Here is a 17,399-nt window from a genome sequence, read left to right as displayed (position 1 = left end):
TTGTTTTGAAGACTAGTTGTTATTTATTTTTGTTTTATTTTGGCTCCACTAGTTGCTAGAAGACACGAACACAGCATATGTTTTAGCTTTGATTGTGTTGCCCTACTGTAAATAGGCTGAAGCGAGCTAATTTGATTGTCCTGTTTCATTATATTTCCCCCACTGGCCACTGCTGCCGTCCATTTATGACTCTCGGTTTCCGATTTCCATCCAGTTGGAATCACGTTTTGATCAAAAGGAAGAAAATTTATTTATTTTTTTTTTTTAAAAAAAAGGAATATAGGGAAATTTTAGTGTACAATCAAAAGTACATTACGTGTCGTTATTTAATTAATTAGATTTATACAAAAGCCTCTATTGAAAATTTACTGTTACAACTTACTGGTTTACAACTGGATGCGGGAAAGTAAAAAAATATATATATATATTGTATTCAGTCAAAAATATATATATTGTATTCGGTCGTCATGTAAAATCTTAAAGCGTACGGCTCATTAGACTGTAACCGAAACAAACAGGAAAAAGTGAAGAAACCAAAGCTTTGAAAACGACACATGATATGATGAGATTGATATACATAAAAAGCGATGAAAGTTGAGGAAACTCATGAAAATGGTGAATCTTTTTGGGGAAGACAACTCCTTGCAAATTCCTCTGCTCTTCCAATCAAAACTCCTCTGTTTCTCTCTGCTTTATCTCGCCACTACTCTGTTTTTGGCTCTTCGTAATTCTCTCTCTCCTTCGCAATGCGGCTTCAAGGACCCACCCTTTGATCCAATTCAGACTCCCTTATTCACGTATCCTCATTCTTATGGAGAGCACAAGTACGCTCTCCCTGCTCGCCGCTCTTCTTGCTCATCTTCAGTCCTCTTCTCAGGTTTTAATTTTTCTCTCATCTCATTCTCTGTGAAATTGTGAGCTCAGGTTATCGGCTTTGGTGACTTAATTGTCAGTTTCTCATAGTTGTTTTTTGTGCTAATGTTGAGTAGGCACTATCAGTCTGACCATTGATTCTACGATTCTAAGATGGATTTTTTTTTTTTTTTTTTCTGTTGTAATCAGTTTCTGTTTTTGTTTCTGATTATGAATTTGAATGAATGTTACTGTGTTCTTCTGTGATGGGTTAGTTTGTTATTCCGAACAAGATTATTGCGTTTCTTTTTCCTCATTTTTTCTTTCTTGATAATGAATTGTTTGGTAATTTGGTTTCTCTTCAGATTATAAGGTTGTATTCAAGGAAATCCAAGACTTATGTGGAAATTCTTCAGCTGTTCCGCCGGTTTTGAAGTATATGCAGGGGAATGCTGATAGTTTTGGGGGACATTTCGGCACAAAAAAGAGGATAGCTTATTTTGATCATCAGAATAACAGTTTAGATCTTCCTTGTGGGTTCTTCAAGAAGTTTCCTATAAGTGACTCTGGTTAGTTTCAAATTGTTTCTTTTTCAAGAATGTTCCTATTTGCTCTAATTGTTGAAATCTTTTTGCGTTCAGTATGAACAACCACCGAGATGACTTGATCTTGATGAATAGTTTCAAAATCTTTTTCACTTGAAGAACTGTTTATGAAATTCATTTATGGTCAAACATGAATGAGCTTTTACATTTTAATTTTTCTAATATATTTCTTTCTCTGTACTTCTATATTCATCTATGAGTTTCAGATAGGACTGCAATGGAAAATTGCCATGGCGTTGTTGTAGTCTCAGCTATTTTCAATAACCACGACAAAATCCGGCAACCAAGAGGCCTAGGATCCAAAACCTTAGAAACTGTATGTTTCTTCATGTTTGTGGATGACACAACCCTCAAAGGGCTCGAACATCACCATTTAATATATGAAAAACCCAACGAATTTAAAATCGGCGCTTGGAGAATTGTAAAAGTTTCAAGCAAGAATTTGTATGAGAATCCAGCTATGAATGGAGTGATACCTAAATACTTGGTTCATAGATTATTCCCAAACTCAAAGTTCAGCATTTGGGTAGACGCAAAGTTGCAGCTAACGGCTGATCCATTGCTGTTGATCCATGCACTTGTTGTCTCGGAGAACGTGGATATGGCAATATCGAAACATCCATTTTTTATTCATACTATGGAAGAAGCTATGGCAACTGCAAGGTGGAAGAAATGGCGAGATGTCAATGCATTGCTGATGCAAATGGAGACATATTGTGAGAATGGATTCCAGCCATGGAGTTCCAATAAACTGCCCTATCCCTCAGGTAACTAAATTTAATTAATTCATACTTCCAAGTGATTTTTTTTCCAAGAAGTGTTAAAATCAAGATGAAATGCTATCATTTCATATCTGTTTCCGTGGCATATGAAGACACACAGAATCCCTTGTTAGGGATAAAGTCACCCCCGTAATTGACAATAGAAACTTTACATAATGCCAATTCATTGATGTGCTTTAACAAGTCAATGATGACTGCCCAGTGCTGCTTAATTAGTGTTGAAGTTTCTTCAAAACACATCTTTTAGCCCATTCGTCATCGAGGTGCTCTTTTCTCTGTGTAAAGGAACTGAGTATTCATCAAGTTACTGGGTAACTTTTTATTTGAGCGAAGGTGAGCGGACTCGGCATATGTTGACCATTGCAAGGTCTATTATTAGTTTTGAAGTCAGTGATTTGTAGGGGAAGCAACTGGAGTCTAGAGGTGAAATATTTTAAGCCCAGCATAGCCAAGCAGCTAGAACGAGAATAGCATTTCAGCTTCAGCATCACTAATTTCTTGTAGTATAATAGAGTTCCATTATTTTTCTTTTATTAAAATTAAGTAACTAGACCGAACTTCACTCCTCCACCTAATACACCTAGCTGTAGTGTGTGGGATAACATAACATGCCTTGTATTGTACATAAAGTGAATTGTGGTCCTTGAAGGACAAATAAACGTTTAAACGGTTTAATAATTGATGCTGGTCCCTAGAGCAAATTGCTCTTTTATCGTGTATACGTCGCAGTTTTTCAAAATATCGAATTGAGTGTCTAAGTTTCTTACATGCATATATGCGTGAACTTCATTTTGTTTGGGATCTGCAACAGCAAGCAAATGCCCTGAGTCGATATCACCTCGCCTGGAAAACTACCCTACCCTTATTTGTGGTGAGCTGCATCTCATTGTTTATTTTCTATTGCATGCATGTGGGCAGGTGATCAATTATTGATATGTAACCTAATTCGTTTAAAAAATTTTTGAATTGTCTTAGCCGTGCAATTAAAAATGAAAATGATGGGTGTTTTTAATAATATGTATCGGCAGATGTACCAGAGAGTGCTCTAATACTGAGGAAGCATGGACGGAGGAGCAATCTATTTTCATGCCTTATGTTCAGTGAATTGGAAGCATTTAATCCAAGAGACCAACTGGCTTTTGCATACGTGAGAGATAACATGAGCCCCAAGCTCAAATTGAACATGTTTGAGGAGCAAGTGTTTGAGGATATTGCCGTTGAGTATAGGCACAGTCTTAAAAGAGTTGGGATCGGTGCCAATGAAGAAGGATCTAAGGCCAGCAACAGCAAAGGAACCAAAAGGGCAAGCCATGAATTGTTATTTATTAATGGCAGCAGCTGTAGCAGTTGCCAGAATTATCTTTTGAAAATGTGGGGTAGTTAAATCCCGTTATTGACTTTGTCTCTGACTAAAAGTTACAAATAGAAAAACAAAGAAAGAAAGAAATTCAAAAAAATCTATCTAGCGAACTTTTCACAGGAGAGGAGAAAAGCTGACAAACAAATGAACGATAACAGGTTGGCAGGAAAATATTGTTCTTTTTAGTATAATTCTTTGCTTGATTAAACAGCAGAGCAAAGCAAGCATATTATTTGAAGAAAAGGGTATTTGGTCTGAGGATGCAAGACACAAATACGAGCCGTCTGATCGGCCAGTGGCTTTGAGTTTGGGTAACATGTGTGTAGTGATGAGGGTTATTTAGTTTTAAATATTTAGAAATAGGTTTAAAATTAAATATTTGAAAATATGTTCATTCTCATTTTTATCATATGGGTAAGTAAATATATATATTTAAATAGTAAAATTAATAGAGTTTTTTGGAGATGTTCTTAGTTGAAGAAAAGTGTATTTGGTCTGAGGATGAAAGAGATAAATACGAGCCGTCTGATCGGCCAGTGGCTTCGAGTTTAAATAGTACATGTGCGATGATGAGGCTTATTTACTTTTAAATATTTAAAAATAAGTTCAAATTTAAGTATCTCAATTCTACGAAGAAAGTAATTTTTTTTTTCCTTTTAATTTGTATTTTCAGATCATATAGGCCATCTAGCGCTTAAAAAGTTAAAAGCCGTGGTCCATATGTTTAGGACTTGATGAGAACTTGTTAGTAATATAAGTTAGGCATCTACATAATGCAAACAAACTACATATGTATGTGTATGAGCAAAAGAAGCTTGCTTCACATGTCATCCTTGAAATATGGTGTGAGAAAGATCATGCACCTCTCACATTGGCACCTTTCAATGTGAATATAATTTTTGTTCACTCACGCCTCTTGTGCTGCGCATTTCCATCAGCCAATGGCGGAACTATCTACTACTATCATATATCATTAATGCAAGAGCCAACAGCATCATGCCACGTATGTTTGTCTCTGTCCATCATCACCCAAATTACAAATTTCATTTATACATCTTCATCTACAATATTATTTTAATCTCTATTTAGGCTCTGTTTGTTACAACTTATTAAATAGAGCTTATAGCAGTAGAGCTTATACCAATAGAGTTTTTGGACAAAAAATCATTGGGTGTTTGGTTGTCAATAAAAAAAGTACTTTTGAACCATTAAAATGTGTGATATTTTTTATATTATATACTTTTTGGAAAAGTTCTCTAACCTCTACTCCCAAAAATTTAAATTTTAGACTTTTGTTAGTAGAGGTAAATTAACTTATTTAAGCTAAAAAAACACTACTAACAAAATAATCAAACACCATAAAAATTTTTAAAAAGTGCTTATGCGATTAAATAAGCACTCATGGCTCTTAAATAAGCCATACCAAATAGACACTTAATCAATTTCAGTACGCATCAACCTATGGATTTTATTGAATATGTACATACGAGAAGTCTCATTCTCATACAGATAGTTCACCCACCCCTCAATTTTTATTTCAAGAAATTGGAATGACCGAAAGAATTCTCTTTAAAATAGTTGCATATACAAAAAAATAAAATAAAAATCCAATTCTTGTTTAAAAGATTTAATTTGTTCGTCGAAATGGAACGCGCACATGCATTACATTACATAGAGGTGACAGTTGGGCGGTACCGTGGTAGGCACCGAAACAACTAAAACAATTAATTAATGACGTTCAAGCCTTCGGGTCGTGTAGAGAGAGAGAGAGAGAGAGCAAAAAAAAGTGGGTAATAATAACTGTCTACAAGCCCATCTTGGTACTTTCGAAAGAGCATGAAATTTATACTATAAATAGATACCCAATTTGTCTCACGATTCCACAAAGACAGAAGAAGAAGAAAGAAAGAAAGAAAGTAAGAAAATGGCGCAACAGCAACTGATAGCAAACAACCAAGAGGGAGCAGAGATCTATCATGGGGAGTCCATTTGCAAGCAAAAATCTCACGAGCTTTTGGCCGAAATCAACCTCCCGAAAGGGCTTCTCCCCTTGAACGACCTCGTTGAGGTGGGTTATAATCGCGCTACTGGGTTCGTTTGGTTGAAGCAGAAGAAGCGGACGGAGCACAAGTTCCGCTCCATTGGAAGGAATGTGTCGTACGATACGGAAGTGACGGCTTTTGTTGAGGACCGTCGGATGCGTAGACTCACTGGAGTCAAAAGTAAGGAGCTCTTGATCTGGGTTTCAATTTCTGATATCTATACTGACGCTCCGGATTCCAAGAAAATCACCTTTGCTAATTCTACTGGGCTCGCTCGGTCGTTTCCTATCTCCGCCTTTGAGCTCGATGAGAATTAGCACTGGCAGCAGTTTATTTGGTTACATGTGTCGTGTGTTCGTGTTAGTATTGTTCTCGCCGGCTCCATCGGGATGGGATTCTCTAAATAAATGTTTTATGATATCCTTTTTTTAGACATGTTGATTTTTGTTATGAATTATAAATTAATTGAACGTCAGATATTCAAACTGTCAAATAAATTTTAGATTTCAGATGTTTTATTTTTTAATCTTATGCATATATATTGGGTTTCTTAAAAAGGAAGAGAAATATATTTCTATGTATATTGGTCACTTAACTTTCCCTAACAGATGTTACGTTAGATTTTAGTAATTTTATACATCGGGTTTCTTAGGAACGAAGAGAAATATATTTCTATGTACATTGGCCACTTAACTTTGCTTGTTAAGTCTTCTCAAAAAAAAAAAAAAAAAAAGATTTTGTTTGAATAATGAATTAATGAGACCGCAGCATATATTCACATTCCGAATTTTGCTGCCATTTCACGCCAGGAAATGGCAGCAAAATTCGGAATGTGAATATATGCTGCGGTCTCATTAATTCATTATTCAAACAAATCAACAAATTAATGGAAAATTCAGTTGATAACTGATAAGCATGATGTGAAAAACCAAGGTTACGTAAAACAAAATAAGCAAAGGCCGATGCCGTAGGATTCGAAGCATTGTTTTATTTGTTTCAGTTTGTGAGTGTTCCCTCGCAATTCATAATATTAATCACTTGCTATGTGTCTTCTTGACAAATTTGTCGTGATAATACAAAAGATGTAAATTTATTTGAAGAATCCTGCAACCAGTCGCGTAAAGAGTGATCAAATACAAGTAGTTCCCAACGCAACCACAAATGCACTCATGCAAGTGCGGATAAAACAAATTTGTAAACCACACTTCATTACAAGTTTCATCCAATAACTTGCTCACCAAACAACCACAAATGAAGTCTATAACTACCCATCGATATCCGCTCATACACTAACATAGCGGCTTAACTAATTGAAACTAACAGTGATGAAGCTAAGATTTACCATTGTGAAGCTCTCTGTAAGCAAGCAGCTTGTGAAATTCTTGGGAGTCATCCCTTTCCAACCATGGCATTGTTTGGCTATTACAGATCATTTGGGTTTATTTGAGGCAAGTGTAAGAAGCAGGAGCAGCACAATATTAAGCCCATTAACCGGATAGTCCCCTATGGAACCAAAGTTGTGGGGAAAGTTACTCAAGAAATGCAACTTGCATTGAGGGTAAAAAGGTATTCATTTGGACCGGCATTTCCGATGTATTCATCGAAGATCCTTCTTCCAGAAAGATCAACTTTAAGGCCTCTAGTGGCCCGTCCCATCCTTCCCAATTCAAGCATTTGAACATGAAGATGATGAGGATGTTGGCAGGAAGAATTCAAGAAGTGTTCTAAGGAAATAAATCGAGCATAAATTTAACAACTTAGAATGCAGGTTTGCAGAGTTTACTCAGTTCTACTTGGAAGGGTTTCCCACACCAGTGGTCGAGATAGAACAATCACCTAGTAATCTGTTTGTTAGCTATAGTTTAATATGAAAATAACAAAAACTTCAGATCTTGATGGTTCACACAAGTTGGGGATTACCTGATTGGCACTAGCTTTCAAGATTTGCACTGTGACAACACAAATCTGATCTACCTGATCTGTTATTTCTGGAATAAGTTCACCTACAAGCATTTACCGCTCTGTAATCACATATATGGTGTTCAACTCCAGTGGATATAAAACCATTTTCTAATGTCCTTATGTCCAATCTTTTATTTGCTTTTCACTTCCTCGGCAAGTTTAGACTATGGTTGATTATCCATGTAGTTTGACTCCAAGTCCGGGATCAAGTATATCCTAAAATATATCAAAGTGCCCCATCTATTTTCTCTGCGTCATTTGTTGTTACTGTATCATCATGAGACAGATATCTCCAGACTCCCACAGTCTTAAAATCCCAAACAATCTCTGATATCTGATCTTGAGGCAAGCACAAACCATCATGTTTTATTGACTTATGCAAGTCACAAAAGAATTTTGGGTCTTGGAGTCTTATATACTCATGCAAAACCCGCTCATGACCAGGCATCCAGTTCCGAGGGAATGGAGAGTAATCACATGACGGAATCAAAGACATGTGCGAGAACTGGACACGTTCAATTGCATCAGCAAGTCCCCTCCTCACAAGATCAGAATATTCAGGTTCAGAATTGCTGCTCCTCTCCCTCAATGGACGGCTGAGATCACGAGAAGCTTTCTTATACACTTTGGCACGGGACTTCAGTCTATACCTAGCAGCATAAAGTTTAGCCAAGGAACTACGAATCACATAAGCACAAAAGGCAACGATTTTCTTTCTATTATCAGCATATCTATACCAATCAGCCATAGTCTCAAGAAACTTATTCATCTGTGAATTACTATGAGCTTGACTGGAGTACAACATAGGAATACAAGGCAATGGCTCAGGATCCCTATCGCCCTTGAGTAACTGAAGCCGCCTAAACCTGCGAATACATTGCTGCAAGCTAGCAGTAACAGAAAGCATGGTCCCTACACCCTTCTTGCTAACAACTTTGCCACCAGTTCCTACGAACCTAAGAGTGGGATGTATCATTCTCCAACAAATTATATGATCTAAGAACTGAATTCCCCTACTTATATGTTCAATATCCACTTTTGTGTCATCCAATCTTGTTCCAAATCTTCTCTGGCAAAACTCAATTATTTCTTCCCTCAATTGGACAGCATCCTCTCTAGACCCTCGAATACCAACCAAAAAATGGCCACCATATCGAACATAATCCATTTTCTTTGTCTTCTCATTCTCACTTGACGGAACAAACTCCGGCCAAGCAGGGTTATGACAACCATCATTTATTGAATCTTTCCATATTGAATCAAGCTTATTAGGCTTAAAGAACTTAACAATTTTTTCCTCCATCATTTGATCCAATTCATTAAGACATACATTAGCTAGCAAAGGACTCAAAATTCCACAATGACCATAACAAGGTACCTTAGCCGCCTCTTCAGGCGCAAAATGAAAGAATGTTCTTAACCAATAAGGATCTGGTTTTGGTTCATTAGCTTTCAGGATCGTCTTCTTCTTCTTCCTCTTCTTTCTCTTACGTAATAACCCTTCACAATTACCATCACTTTTAATTCTGCTATTACTAGAATCTTTAAGTGCTGATTTAATCAAACTCAATACCTTCTTATCTCTAACAACATTCTCAACGCAATTTAAAATAACGTCAAATTGAACACGATCGAGAAGCTCAGTTAAATCACCTTTCAGAAACCACACGTAGCCAGCGAAGTTACTTCTGATGGTTCTTATAACCGTATGGGCGTTTCTTCCAGGCCGAAACGCGTGTGACTTGGAAGAAAACCGACTCTCGAAAACCGGTTCGAGTAGCATCAGCAAGATCTCTTGAACCACCCGGTCTTGAAACAAGGGATCTCCCGAATCGAGAAAGGCTTTGAGTTTCGTTTTCGAGAGTTTGTCCAACGGCGTGTCGTTTGGGCTGAGGAGGATTTGGTGGGATTTCTGGTGCCATCGAAAGCGGGAGTGAACGACGGCGTCTTGGAGGGAGAGGAGGGAATGGAGAGTGTTGGAGTGCAGGGAATTACGCGGAGGGAACGTGCCGGTCACGTGAGCGGCAGCGCGTTGGTAAGCGAGGACCCACAGGTCGAGCTTGGAGAGGAAGCCTGTGAGATTTGGGAAGGAAAATGTGGCTGGTGAAGAGAAGGTTTTGACCCAAAGTGAGAGGAGGATTTCTATTGGGTCTTGTCTGAGGAGGGTGTAGGGATCCTTGTGTTGCTGTTGGCTCTCGCTTTGATTTTGCTGATTGTGGGTTTTTGTTTGGGTTTGGCGAGTGGAGGAGATTGTAGAGCAGAAACAGAGAGCGCCATAGGAAATGGAGGGAAGGTGTTTGATGGGTGTTCTCAATGACATTTTGTTTCCCTGTTCATGCTTTAATTTTCATTTGTTCTTCGAACAAGCAGCGGTTTGAACTCTGATGGACTGAGCTTCGCAAATTACACACCTGTCTCGTTCTCCGGTTACTTGGCCTTTGACCTTTTTCGTTAAACAAAATGACTTCTACGCCCTCGCCAAAACTAACTTTTGAAAACGGAATGTGAACCTAAACGTGATGGAAATTAATATGACCTGACCATTATGGTGATTTCACGACTTTATCTTTCACTTACAAAATGCAAATGCGGGACAACGCGTGTGGTCGCAGATTCGGAAAATTCAACCAACGCAGGGAAGAAATCATAAGTATTCAACTTCTCGAACGATTTAGGGCCTAAAGTAAAGTGTCATAGTCGTCGTACAAAACAAAATTGCAAGATTTAATTAATTCAGAATATAACTATGTGATTTCATCTGATCATATCTCAGTGAAACTTGAACTCCATTCAATTACAGGCTTCAGTACATGAAGCTTGCTAGCCATTACATATTTACATCAATTAATTAATTCTTTAAAATTAAAATTAGCTTCCGCATGCCGGCCTATGTGGGGCTATATGTACATCTATATATATTAATTTAAGGAGAGCAGCCAGCTATTCCCAAATAACAAATACTAAACAAGATTTTGCATGCAATGCAGTACACGCTACGAAAATGTCCATCGCTTATGAAAAAAAGTGCCCTCCAAACGATGCAAACTCACATGCCACCGTCCAAATATTCCGCAACGCTCGTGGGAAATTAACACACACACGCACGGACGCAATGCATCTTCACTAATAGCAGATGTCAAAGCAACAGACATCTCCGTATAACATCTATCGAATTTTAGGCAGATCATTAATGCTTTGAAGTCTGAATTTAAATGTGTAAAAATATTCAGGAATAACATTCCAGTCAAAATTGTTCATGGAAACTTGACCATCCGATCTATTTTTATAATTAATAATTGTTTGTACCGTCGTCTCGTCATATCTCAAATTTGCCTATAGACTTAATTTTAACCAAACAACAAGAGAGTTACAAAAGAGAGAATGCACCAAAATTAACTTACTGCAAGAAGAAGAAATAACCGTTAATTATTTATGAAAGAAGTACTCCTAGTACTATACAATAATTGTTGACATTATTGGAAAAACGAGAAACAAACAAAACAAGAGAAAAGATTAGAACTCAACTCAACTGCGTATATTTTTTTCATTAATACTCAATTCATCTTTGGACTATTATTACGCTCAGTATCCTTTATTATTACAAGATGAACAAAACTTTTTGACGATTAGTCACAGAAGAGAGGGACAAGAAAAACGAGAAGAAATTAAACCAAGAGAACGAACCATGCATCTTGATAATGTATATGTTTGTGTTAACAGGGCGAGTTACATCCTGTGTAGGCTTACACTGTAATTAAGATAGCTAGGGTTTTGATGCCGTGGAGAGATCGCAGTAAAATGCAACCAAGTCAGGCTTCATGTTATGGCAAGGAGAGGAGCCAGAAGGGGGAACGAAACCCTTTGGAAGCATCACTGAGAAAGGCGCCGGCCTGCTGGTCAGGTTCTTGGTGTTCTTCTTTCTCTTCTTGTACCTCTCTTGATTGTTGATGAAAAATGGCCTGGTTTTCTTGGCGTACAAAACTTGATACCGAGTCATGGGTGGTTTGTTAATTGATGGGGATGTTGTTGTGGGTTGGATTTGATCATGGCGGCATGGGGGAGAACAAGAAACGGAAATGAATGAAAGAAAGAAGAAGATCAATGTGAAAAAGTACTTCAAGGTTTGGCTTCGATTGAAACCCATGAGAGAGTCGACGGTGTGGATTCTTGATGAACTTGTAACTGTTTGAAAAGAAGTGGAAAAGTGTAAGCACCGAGATTGACAATATCGTTGTCAATCCCAAGAGGGTTTATTTTTGCTTTATAGACGACGCGGAGGCATGTAAAAAATAACAGCACTCTTACGGGATGATTTATTATCAACTTCTAGCTTATTCATAATTTGCTAAGCGGCCAAATTTTTTTTGCCTTTATATGTTACCATGCCTTAAATTAGGGTATTGTGTCCTTTAATCTTGAAGGATCTCCTTTACCGTTGCAATAAATATATACTCCACTTTAGCTATCATAAATTTCTCCAGAAATGCATATTTGTGATTGTTTTCCTTCACCAAAATGTGATGGGTATATATAATAATTTTTTTGCACTTTTTCTTGTTATCCTGAGGTTTCTTTTTATAAACGAAGTATTTTTCCTCGGTAAAGCCGATATGAGGATACTGCTTACAAAAACTTTTTTTTCTATTTAATGGGTTTCCTTACTGTAAGTCAATTGTTCTATTACTATTAGGGACTTCTATTGTGCTGTTATTGTAATTTTAGCAATATTTGGTGGTATGATGGAACAGCGATATGCTTGATTCAGGAAGAGCAACTAAAAAAATTGGAAATGCGATGTATAAGAAGACCGGAGCATAAAGGCAAATCATGTAAGCTCTTAAAAGAGAGTATATATGTATCGTTAAACTATCTAGATAACTTTTTTCGTTTCTTTTCTACAAGGGAATTTTTTGCTAAACCGGCTCAAGAATATACAAAATGAAGTAGTCATTCTTGATTTTTGATAATATCTTAGAATCACCTTTAATTTTATATCAACCAGTGATTTTTTTCTCAACTTTAAAGAATTTAAGATAAAAAATTATTTTATCTCCGAATTTATTCAAGAAGATAAAATAGCATTTTCAAAGGTTAAAGGGGAAAAATAATTTTTTACCTTAAATTTTTTAATGATAACTCACAGAGTTAATAAAAAAATAATTAGTTGATATAAAACTAAAATTTGAGGTGATTTTTAAATATTACTAGAAACTCGTGGTGTTTATTTACACTTTTGATATTTCTGAGGTGCTTGGAGAATAATTTCTCCTTCTATAATGCTTCTAATTGAAGAAATACAGAACGCCACTTCGGCCTTGGTCGTAGTGGTGGGCTGCTGCCCTCACAATGCTTGTGAGGGCAGCGGTTCAAGCCCCCACAAAAGCATTTGTGGGGGCTAACGTGCTTATTTGTTTAATATTTCAAAAATTTCCTCTCCCTCGTGCAATACGAGTGGAGTATGGACATCCCTCTTCTGCAAGGGATTATTTGTCTGGGCATGTACTTCACAGAATTCAATGTAATAATATAAGTCCCAATCATGTATTTCTGATTGTAAATATCAGTGTAATATATCTCCCTCGTGCAATACGAGTGGAGTATGGACATCCCTCTTCTGTAAGGGATTATTTGTCTGGGCATGTACTTCACAGAATTCAATGTAATAATATAAGAATATCAGTGTAATATATCTGCTGTTTGTAACTATCTGTGTAATGCAGTAATATAATGATTAATCAATATTCAAAAAAAAAATTGAAGAAATACAGAACAACATTTCGGTACTAATTAATTCATTTATTGGTAGGTAATTGTTTTACTTACTTTGCTTTCCATAACGATCAGAAAATCTGTAAATGTTTATGTTCTTTGACTTTGACGAAAAATTGATTATAATAATAATACAACTTTTCATTAAATTTTTCATCTTACTTGTTTTATATTTTTTAATAAACAAAAGTTAAATTTAAGAAAATTAACCCAAAAAAAAAAAAACTTTTATTTTGAGAAATGTAACCAAAAACGCTGACCATGAGGCTGTGATATGTGAAATCTGAATCTCTAATGTAAATGAATAGGGAGTGAGTTGAATTGATGATGGTCCATTGACTTGAAAAGCAAGCCTTAATAAGAGCCAGAGGCCAAGGCAAAGACAATCGCTCTATTCGCTCCGATCGCGATTCCCTCGTATCATTTCGCTTCCCTGCGCCGGCCGCCTAAAGGCCATAATAATTCCTTATTTACTTACTTTGCTGGTAATTCATTTCATGCTATCGAAATTTTCCGTAAAAAATCAAATTCTCATTTTTTTTCCCTCTCTCTGTTTCCGGAATCGCCTATATCGCAGAGGCAGGGCAGATCGTGAAACCCTAGCTAAATATAATCAAAATTGAGCATGTCGAAAAATCTTCCCTATTCTATGAAAGATGTGCACTACGATAACGCAAAGTTTCGTCCGCGATCTTTCTTCAAGGTTTCCATAATATAACTAGATCCCGACCTTTCTTATTTCTTTTAGTTTATATTGCATGTTGATCATAATATTTGACTGTTGTGAAATATATTTGTCTCTTGAGAATAATAAGGAAAATTTAGAAGCAAAGCAAAGCTTGCTTATTGATTTCAGCTTTTACTTGGTTTACCTCAAAGCTTGTGTGATATATTACATCTTTCTGTTATTTATTTTTCTTATTCTTAATTTTTTTATTTATTTTGTTGGGGTAAAAATATCAGGTGATCACTCAGAGTTTGTTTACCAGCAACATAAAGCGTGATTGTACTAGTTGTAGTACAGGAAAGTTTCTACTGCTATTATTGATTTTCGGTTTAATGTATGCTATGCTTACACATAAAAGTCCTATCCAATCTGGTATTAGAACTACTGAAGAATATAAGAGCGTAAATACTAGTAGCAGATTTGGAAGATTTTGGAGGAGAAAACCCCCTAGGCTTCCTCCTCGATTAACTCCTGATGAAAAAGTTGGTAATAATAGTTTTAATCGCGGGCCTAAGCTGACAAATGTAGGTTCAAAATGGATGGATCGGCAGCGTGATGTTAAGGAGGCTTTTATCCATGCATGGTCGGGTTACAAAAAATATGCAATGGGATATGATGAGCTTCAGCCTTTAAGCAAAATTGGAACTGATGGGTTGGGTGGTCTGGGTGCTACTGTTGTGGATGCTCTTGATACCGCAATGATAATGAGTGCTGATGACATTGTTTCTGAAGCAGGTTCATGGATTGAAACACACCTTTTAGATAGAATCAGTCAGAAAGGCCAGGTTAATTTGTTTGAAACTACCATACGTGTTCTGGGTGGTCTTTTAAGTGCATATCATTTAAGTGGGGGAGAGCAAGAGATGAACCCAACAGCTAAGGGACCAAGGCCAATTGTTTATCTAGACATTGCAAAAAAGTTGGCTGATCGTCTCCTTATTGCATTTACTTCTAGTCCGACTTCTATTCCCTTTAGTGATGTTGTTCTACGGGATTCTACAGCACATCCAGCTCCAGATGGCTTGAGTAGTACGTCTGAGGTTTCCACTTTGCAGCTTGAGTTTAACTATCTCTCTACAGTTTCTGGTGATCCAAAATACAGTATGGAGGCCATGAAAGTTCTGGAACATCTTAAAACCCTTCCAAAGGTGGAAGGACTGGTTCCCATTTATATAAGGTGTGGTCATGCGTTTAAATGTCTCATTATTACTCAACAGAAGGAAAAATATTTTGAGAAGTTTTTCCAGATTATTTGTGTCTGATTTTTCTTGATTACATTTTCATTTTTAAGAAAGTGTTCATTTTAGTTTCCATAAAGCAATTAAGTCAAATCTATCATGTTTAGTACACTATAACTGACTGTTTTCAGTTTTGTGGTTAATGAGATTTATTATCACTGTGGAGATATATTGGCCATACTATTCGTTGATATTAACTGGTGTGAAATGCAGCCCTCACTCTGGCGAATTTAATGGAGAAAATATCAGACTGGGATCCCGAGGTGACAGCTACTATGAGTACCTGATCAAGGTGTGGCTTCAACAAGGAATCAGTCACAATAGCAACTTGACATACCTACATGACATGTATGAGGAAGCAATGAAGGGTGTCAGACACCTTCTTGTTCGGAAATCAATCCCCAATGGATTGGTTTTTGTGGGAGAATTGCCCTATGGATCGACGGGATCATATAGTCCAAAAATGGATCACTTGGTAAGTGGTTTAGTACAGGTATCTATCTAGCTGCTAAGTGACCATTGAACGAGTCAGACACCCCAAATTATTGAGAACTGAGTATTCTTCCTACAGCTGAATAAATTTAGACTTCTCAATCATTGAATTGCCTATGCAATTGCTGTAGTTGCTAAAGTGAGGAAGCAATTTAATTTGATTTATGCTACAAATAGTTTTTTCTGTATATGCACAAATACGTTGTAAATATGCATATGGTGTTGGTAAATTTTCTACTGTCTTTTTAGGTTTGCTTCCTGCCTGGTACTCTGGCACTTGGTGCCACTAAAGGTATCACAAAGGAAAAGGCTATGAAAGACAATTTGCTAACCTTTGAAGACCTGGAAAATTTGAAGCTTGCAGAAGATTTGGCAAAGACATGCTTTGAGATGTATTCAGTAACTTCTACTGGTCTTTCTCCAGAAATTGCTTATTTCCACACACAGGTTAGTTGTATATTACTGTTATTGTGCCTCGTCTCATACTTAGCTGCAAACTACTGCATTTCTTTTCATATTATCATTTATTTATTATTATTTTTTTAATATCTGGTTTTCTATAAAGCAGGAATATTATGAAGGCAGCCTTGATGGTGGGAACAAGAGCTCGGAATATTTGAATGACATAATAATTAAACATGCTGATCGCCATAATTTATTGCGTCCTGAAACTGTTGAATCACTATTTGTCTTATATCGTATCACAGAGGACCCAATGTATGTTTTGATATTCTTGGGCATTATGTTTCCACAACTTCATACTGCAGACACACATGTTTAATCGTATGCTTATGCGTATGAAGGGATTTTGTTTAAAACAAATCTATTATTATTTTGTAATACAATTCTGTTGTTATCTCAGCAACTATAATGTAATGCAGGTATCGAGAATGGGGATGGCAGATATTTGAAGCGTTTGAGAAATACACAAAAGTTGATTCTGGGGGATACACATCTTTAGATGATGTCACTATGCTTCCTCCTCGCAGAAGAGACAAGATGGAGACTTTCTTTTTGGGTGAAACATTGAAGTATTTATACTTGCTGTTTGATGATAGTTCTGTCATACCTTTGGATCAGTTTGTTTTTAATTCAGAAGCTCATCCTTTTCCAATTAGAGGTACCATTTAGAGGGAATCATATTACCACTGCTTCTAAAGCATTCATGTATACAGGAGCATGAACAATGTTTAGTGTATTGGTGGACACAGACTTAACCAGTTGTCGTGATCACTTGGTGTATCCTTTACATGGTCATGCAGTTGAGCTGATTCGCTGGGCTGCAGTCAGTGTCTCGTGCACTGCATGACGGACTGATTATGCCCTCAAAAGCCCGCAGAATGAAGTTCCCTGGATACCTCAATCTGCATGGCCCATTTGATTCTCACAAGAATGTAACATGTAATTGTTTTACTGTTCTTTTGGATGTTTTCGTTAATTATACTGGAAGGGTTCCTTCAAAAATGTTGAGTAAAGTGCGGCAATTTGTAATTGACTTCTCAATTTTTGTAGTATTATTGACAGCTTTGGAGTCGCATTTGATCAGCTTATGTAGTCTATTTCTTTTATA

The 17,399-nt window shown here is 36.8% G+C and overlaps 4 protein-coding genes across 6 annotated transcripts; 3 read left to right on the top strand and 1 right to left on the bottom strand.

The window, feature by feature from the left end:
• The first annotated feature begins 496 nt into the window (after window positions 1–496).
• LOC18050717 lies at window positions 497–3,680 on the top strand. 2 transcript variants are annotated; one of them, XM_024191399.1, is made up of 5 exons: window positions 497–877; window positions 1,218–1,421; window positions 1,664–2,224; window positions 3,051–3,110; window positions 3,268–3,680. In XM_024191399.1, exons 1-5 carry the CDS (start codon window positions 607–609, stop codon window positions 3,621–3,623), a joined length of 1,452 nt encoding a protein of 483 aa, XP_024047167.1. In that variant the 5' UTR covers window positions 497–606; the 3' UTR covers window positions 3,624–3,680. The 2 variants fall into 2 exon arrangements, with proteins under 2 accessions (XP_024047167.1, XP_006449688.1); XM_006449625.2 differs by lacking the exon at window positions 3,051–3,110 and having other exon boundaries at window positions 498–877.
• Window positions 3,681–5,472: 1,792 nt separating this feature from the next.
• Window positions 5,473–6,145, top strand: LOC18050716. The gene has a single exon (XM_006449624.2). It carries the CDS (start codon window positions 5,524–5,526, stop codon window positions 5,956–5,958), a length of 435 nt encoding a protein of 144 aa, XP_006449687.1. The 5' UTR covers window positions 5,473–5,523; the 3' UTR covers window positions 5,959–6,145.
• A 699-nt stretch (window positions 6,146–6,844) lies between these two features.
• Window positions 6,845–10,019, bottom strand: LOC112100746 (nuclear intron maturase 1, mitochondrial). The gene is made up of 2 exons (XM_024190139.1): window positions 7,562–10,019; window positions 6,845–7,477 (listed from the first exon to the last, which is right to left on the bottom strand). Exon 1 carries the CDS (start codon window positions 9,921–9,923, stop codon window positions 7,830–7,832), a length of 2,094 nt encoding a protein of 697 aa, XP_024045907.1. The 5' UTR covers window positions 9,924–10,019; the 3' UTR covers window positions 6,845–7,477; window positions 7,562–7,829.
• A 3,624-nt stretch (window positions 10,020–13,643) lies between these two features.
• On the top strand, window positions 13,644–17,379 carry LOC18050715 (mannosyl-oligosaccharide 1,2-alpha-mannosidase MNS3). 2 transcript variants are annotated; one of them, XM_024190174.1, is made up of 7 exons: window positions 13,644–13,857; window positions 13,950–14,075; window positions 14,336–15,276; window positions 15,551–15,812; window positions 16,079–16,276; window positions 16,398–16,546; window positions 16,711–17,379. In XM_024190174.1, the coding sequence occupies exons 2-7, from the start codon at window positions 13,998–14,000 to the stop codon at window positions 16,958–16,960; spliced, it is 1,878 nt and encodes a 625-aa protein (XP_024045942.1). In that variant the 5' UTR covers window positions 13,644–13,857; window positions 13,950–13,997; the 3' UTR covers window positions 16,961–17,379. The 2 variants fall into 2 exon arrangements, with proteins under 2 accessions (XP_024045942.1, XP_006449686.1); XM_006449623.2 differs by having other exon boundaries at window positions 13,644–14,075.
• The last annotated feature ends 20 nt before the right edge of the window (window positions 17,380–17,399 follow it).

Source organism: Citrus clementina, unplaced genomic scaffold (assembly GCF_000493195.1).
Source record: "Citrus clementina cultivar Clemenules unplaced genomic scaffold, Citrus_clementina_v1.0 scaffold_2, whole genome shotgun sequence".
Lineage (NCBI taxonomy): Eukaryota > Viridiplantae > Streptophyta > Magnoliopsida > Sapindales > Rutaceae > Citrus > Citrus x clementina.
The sequence above is the reverse complement of the archived record's forward strand: the minus strand, read 5'-3'. Positions and strand labels throughout refer to the sequence as shown.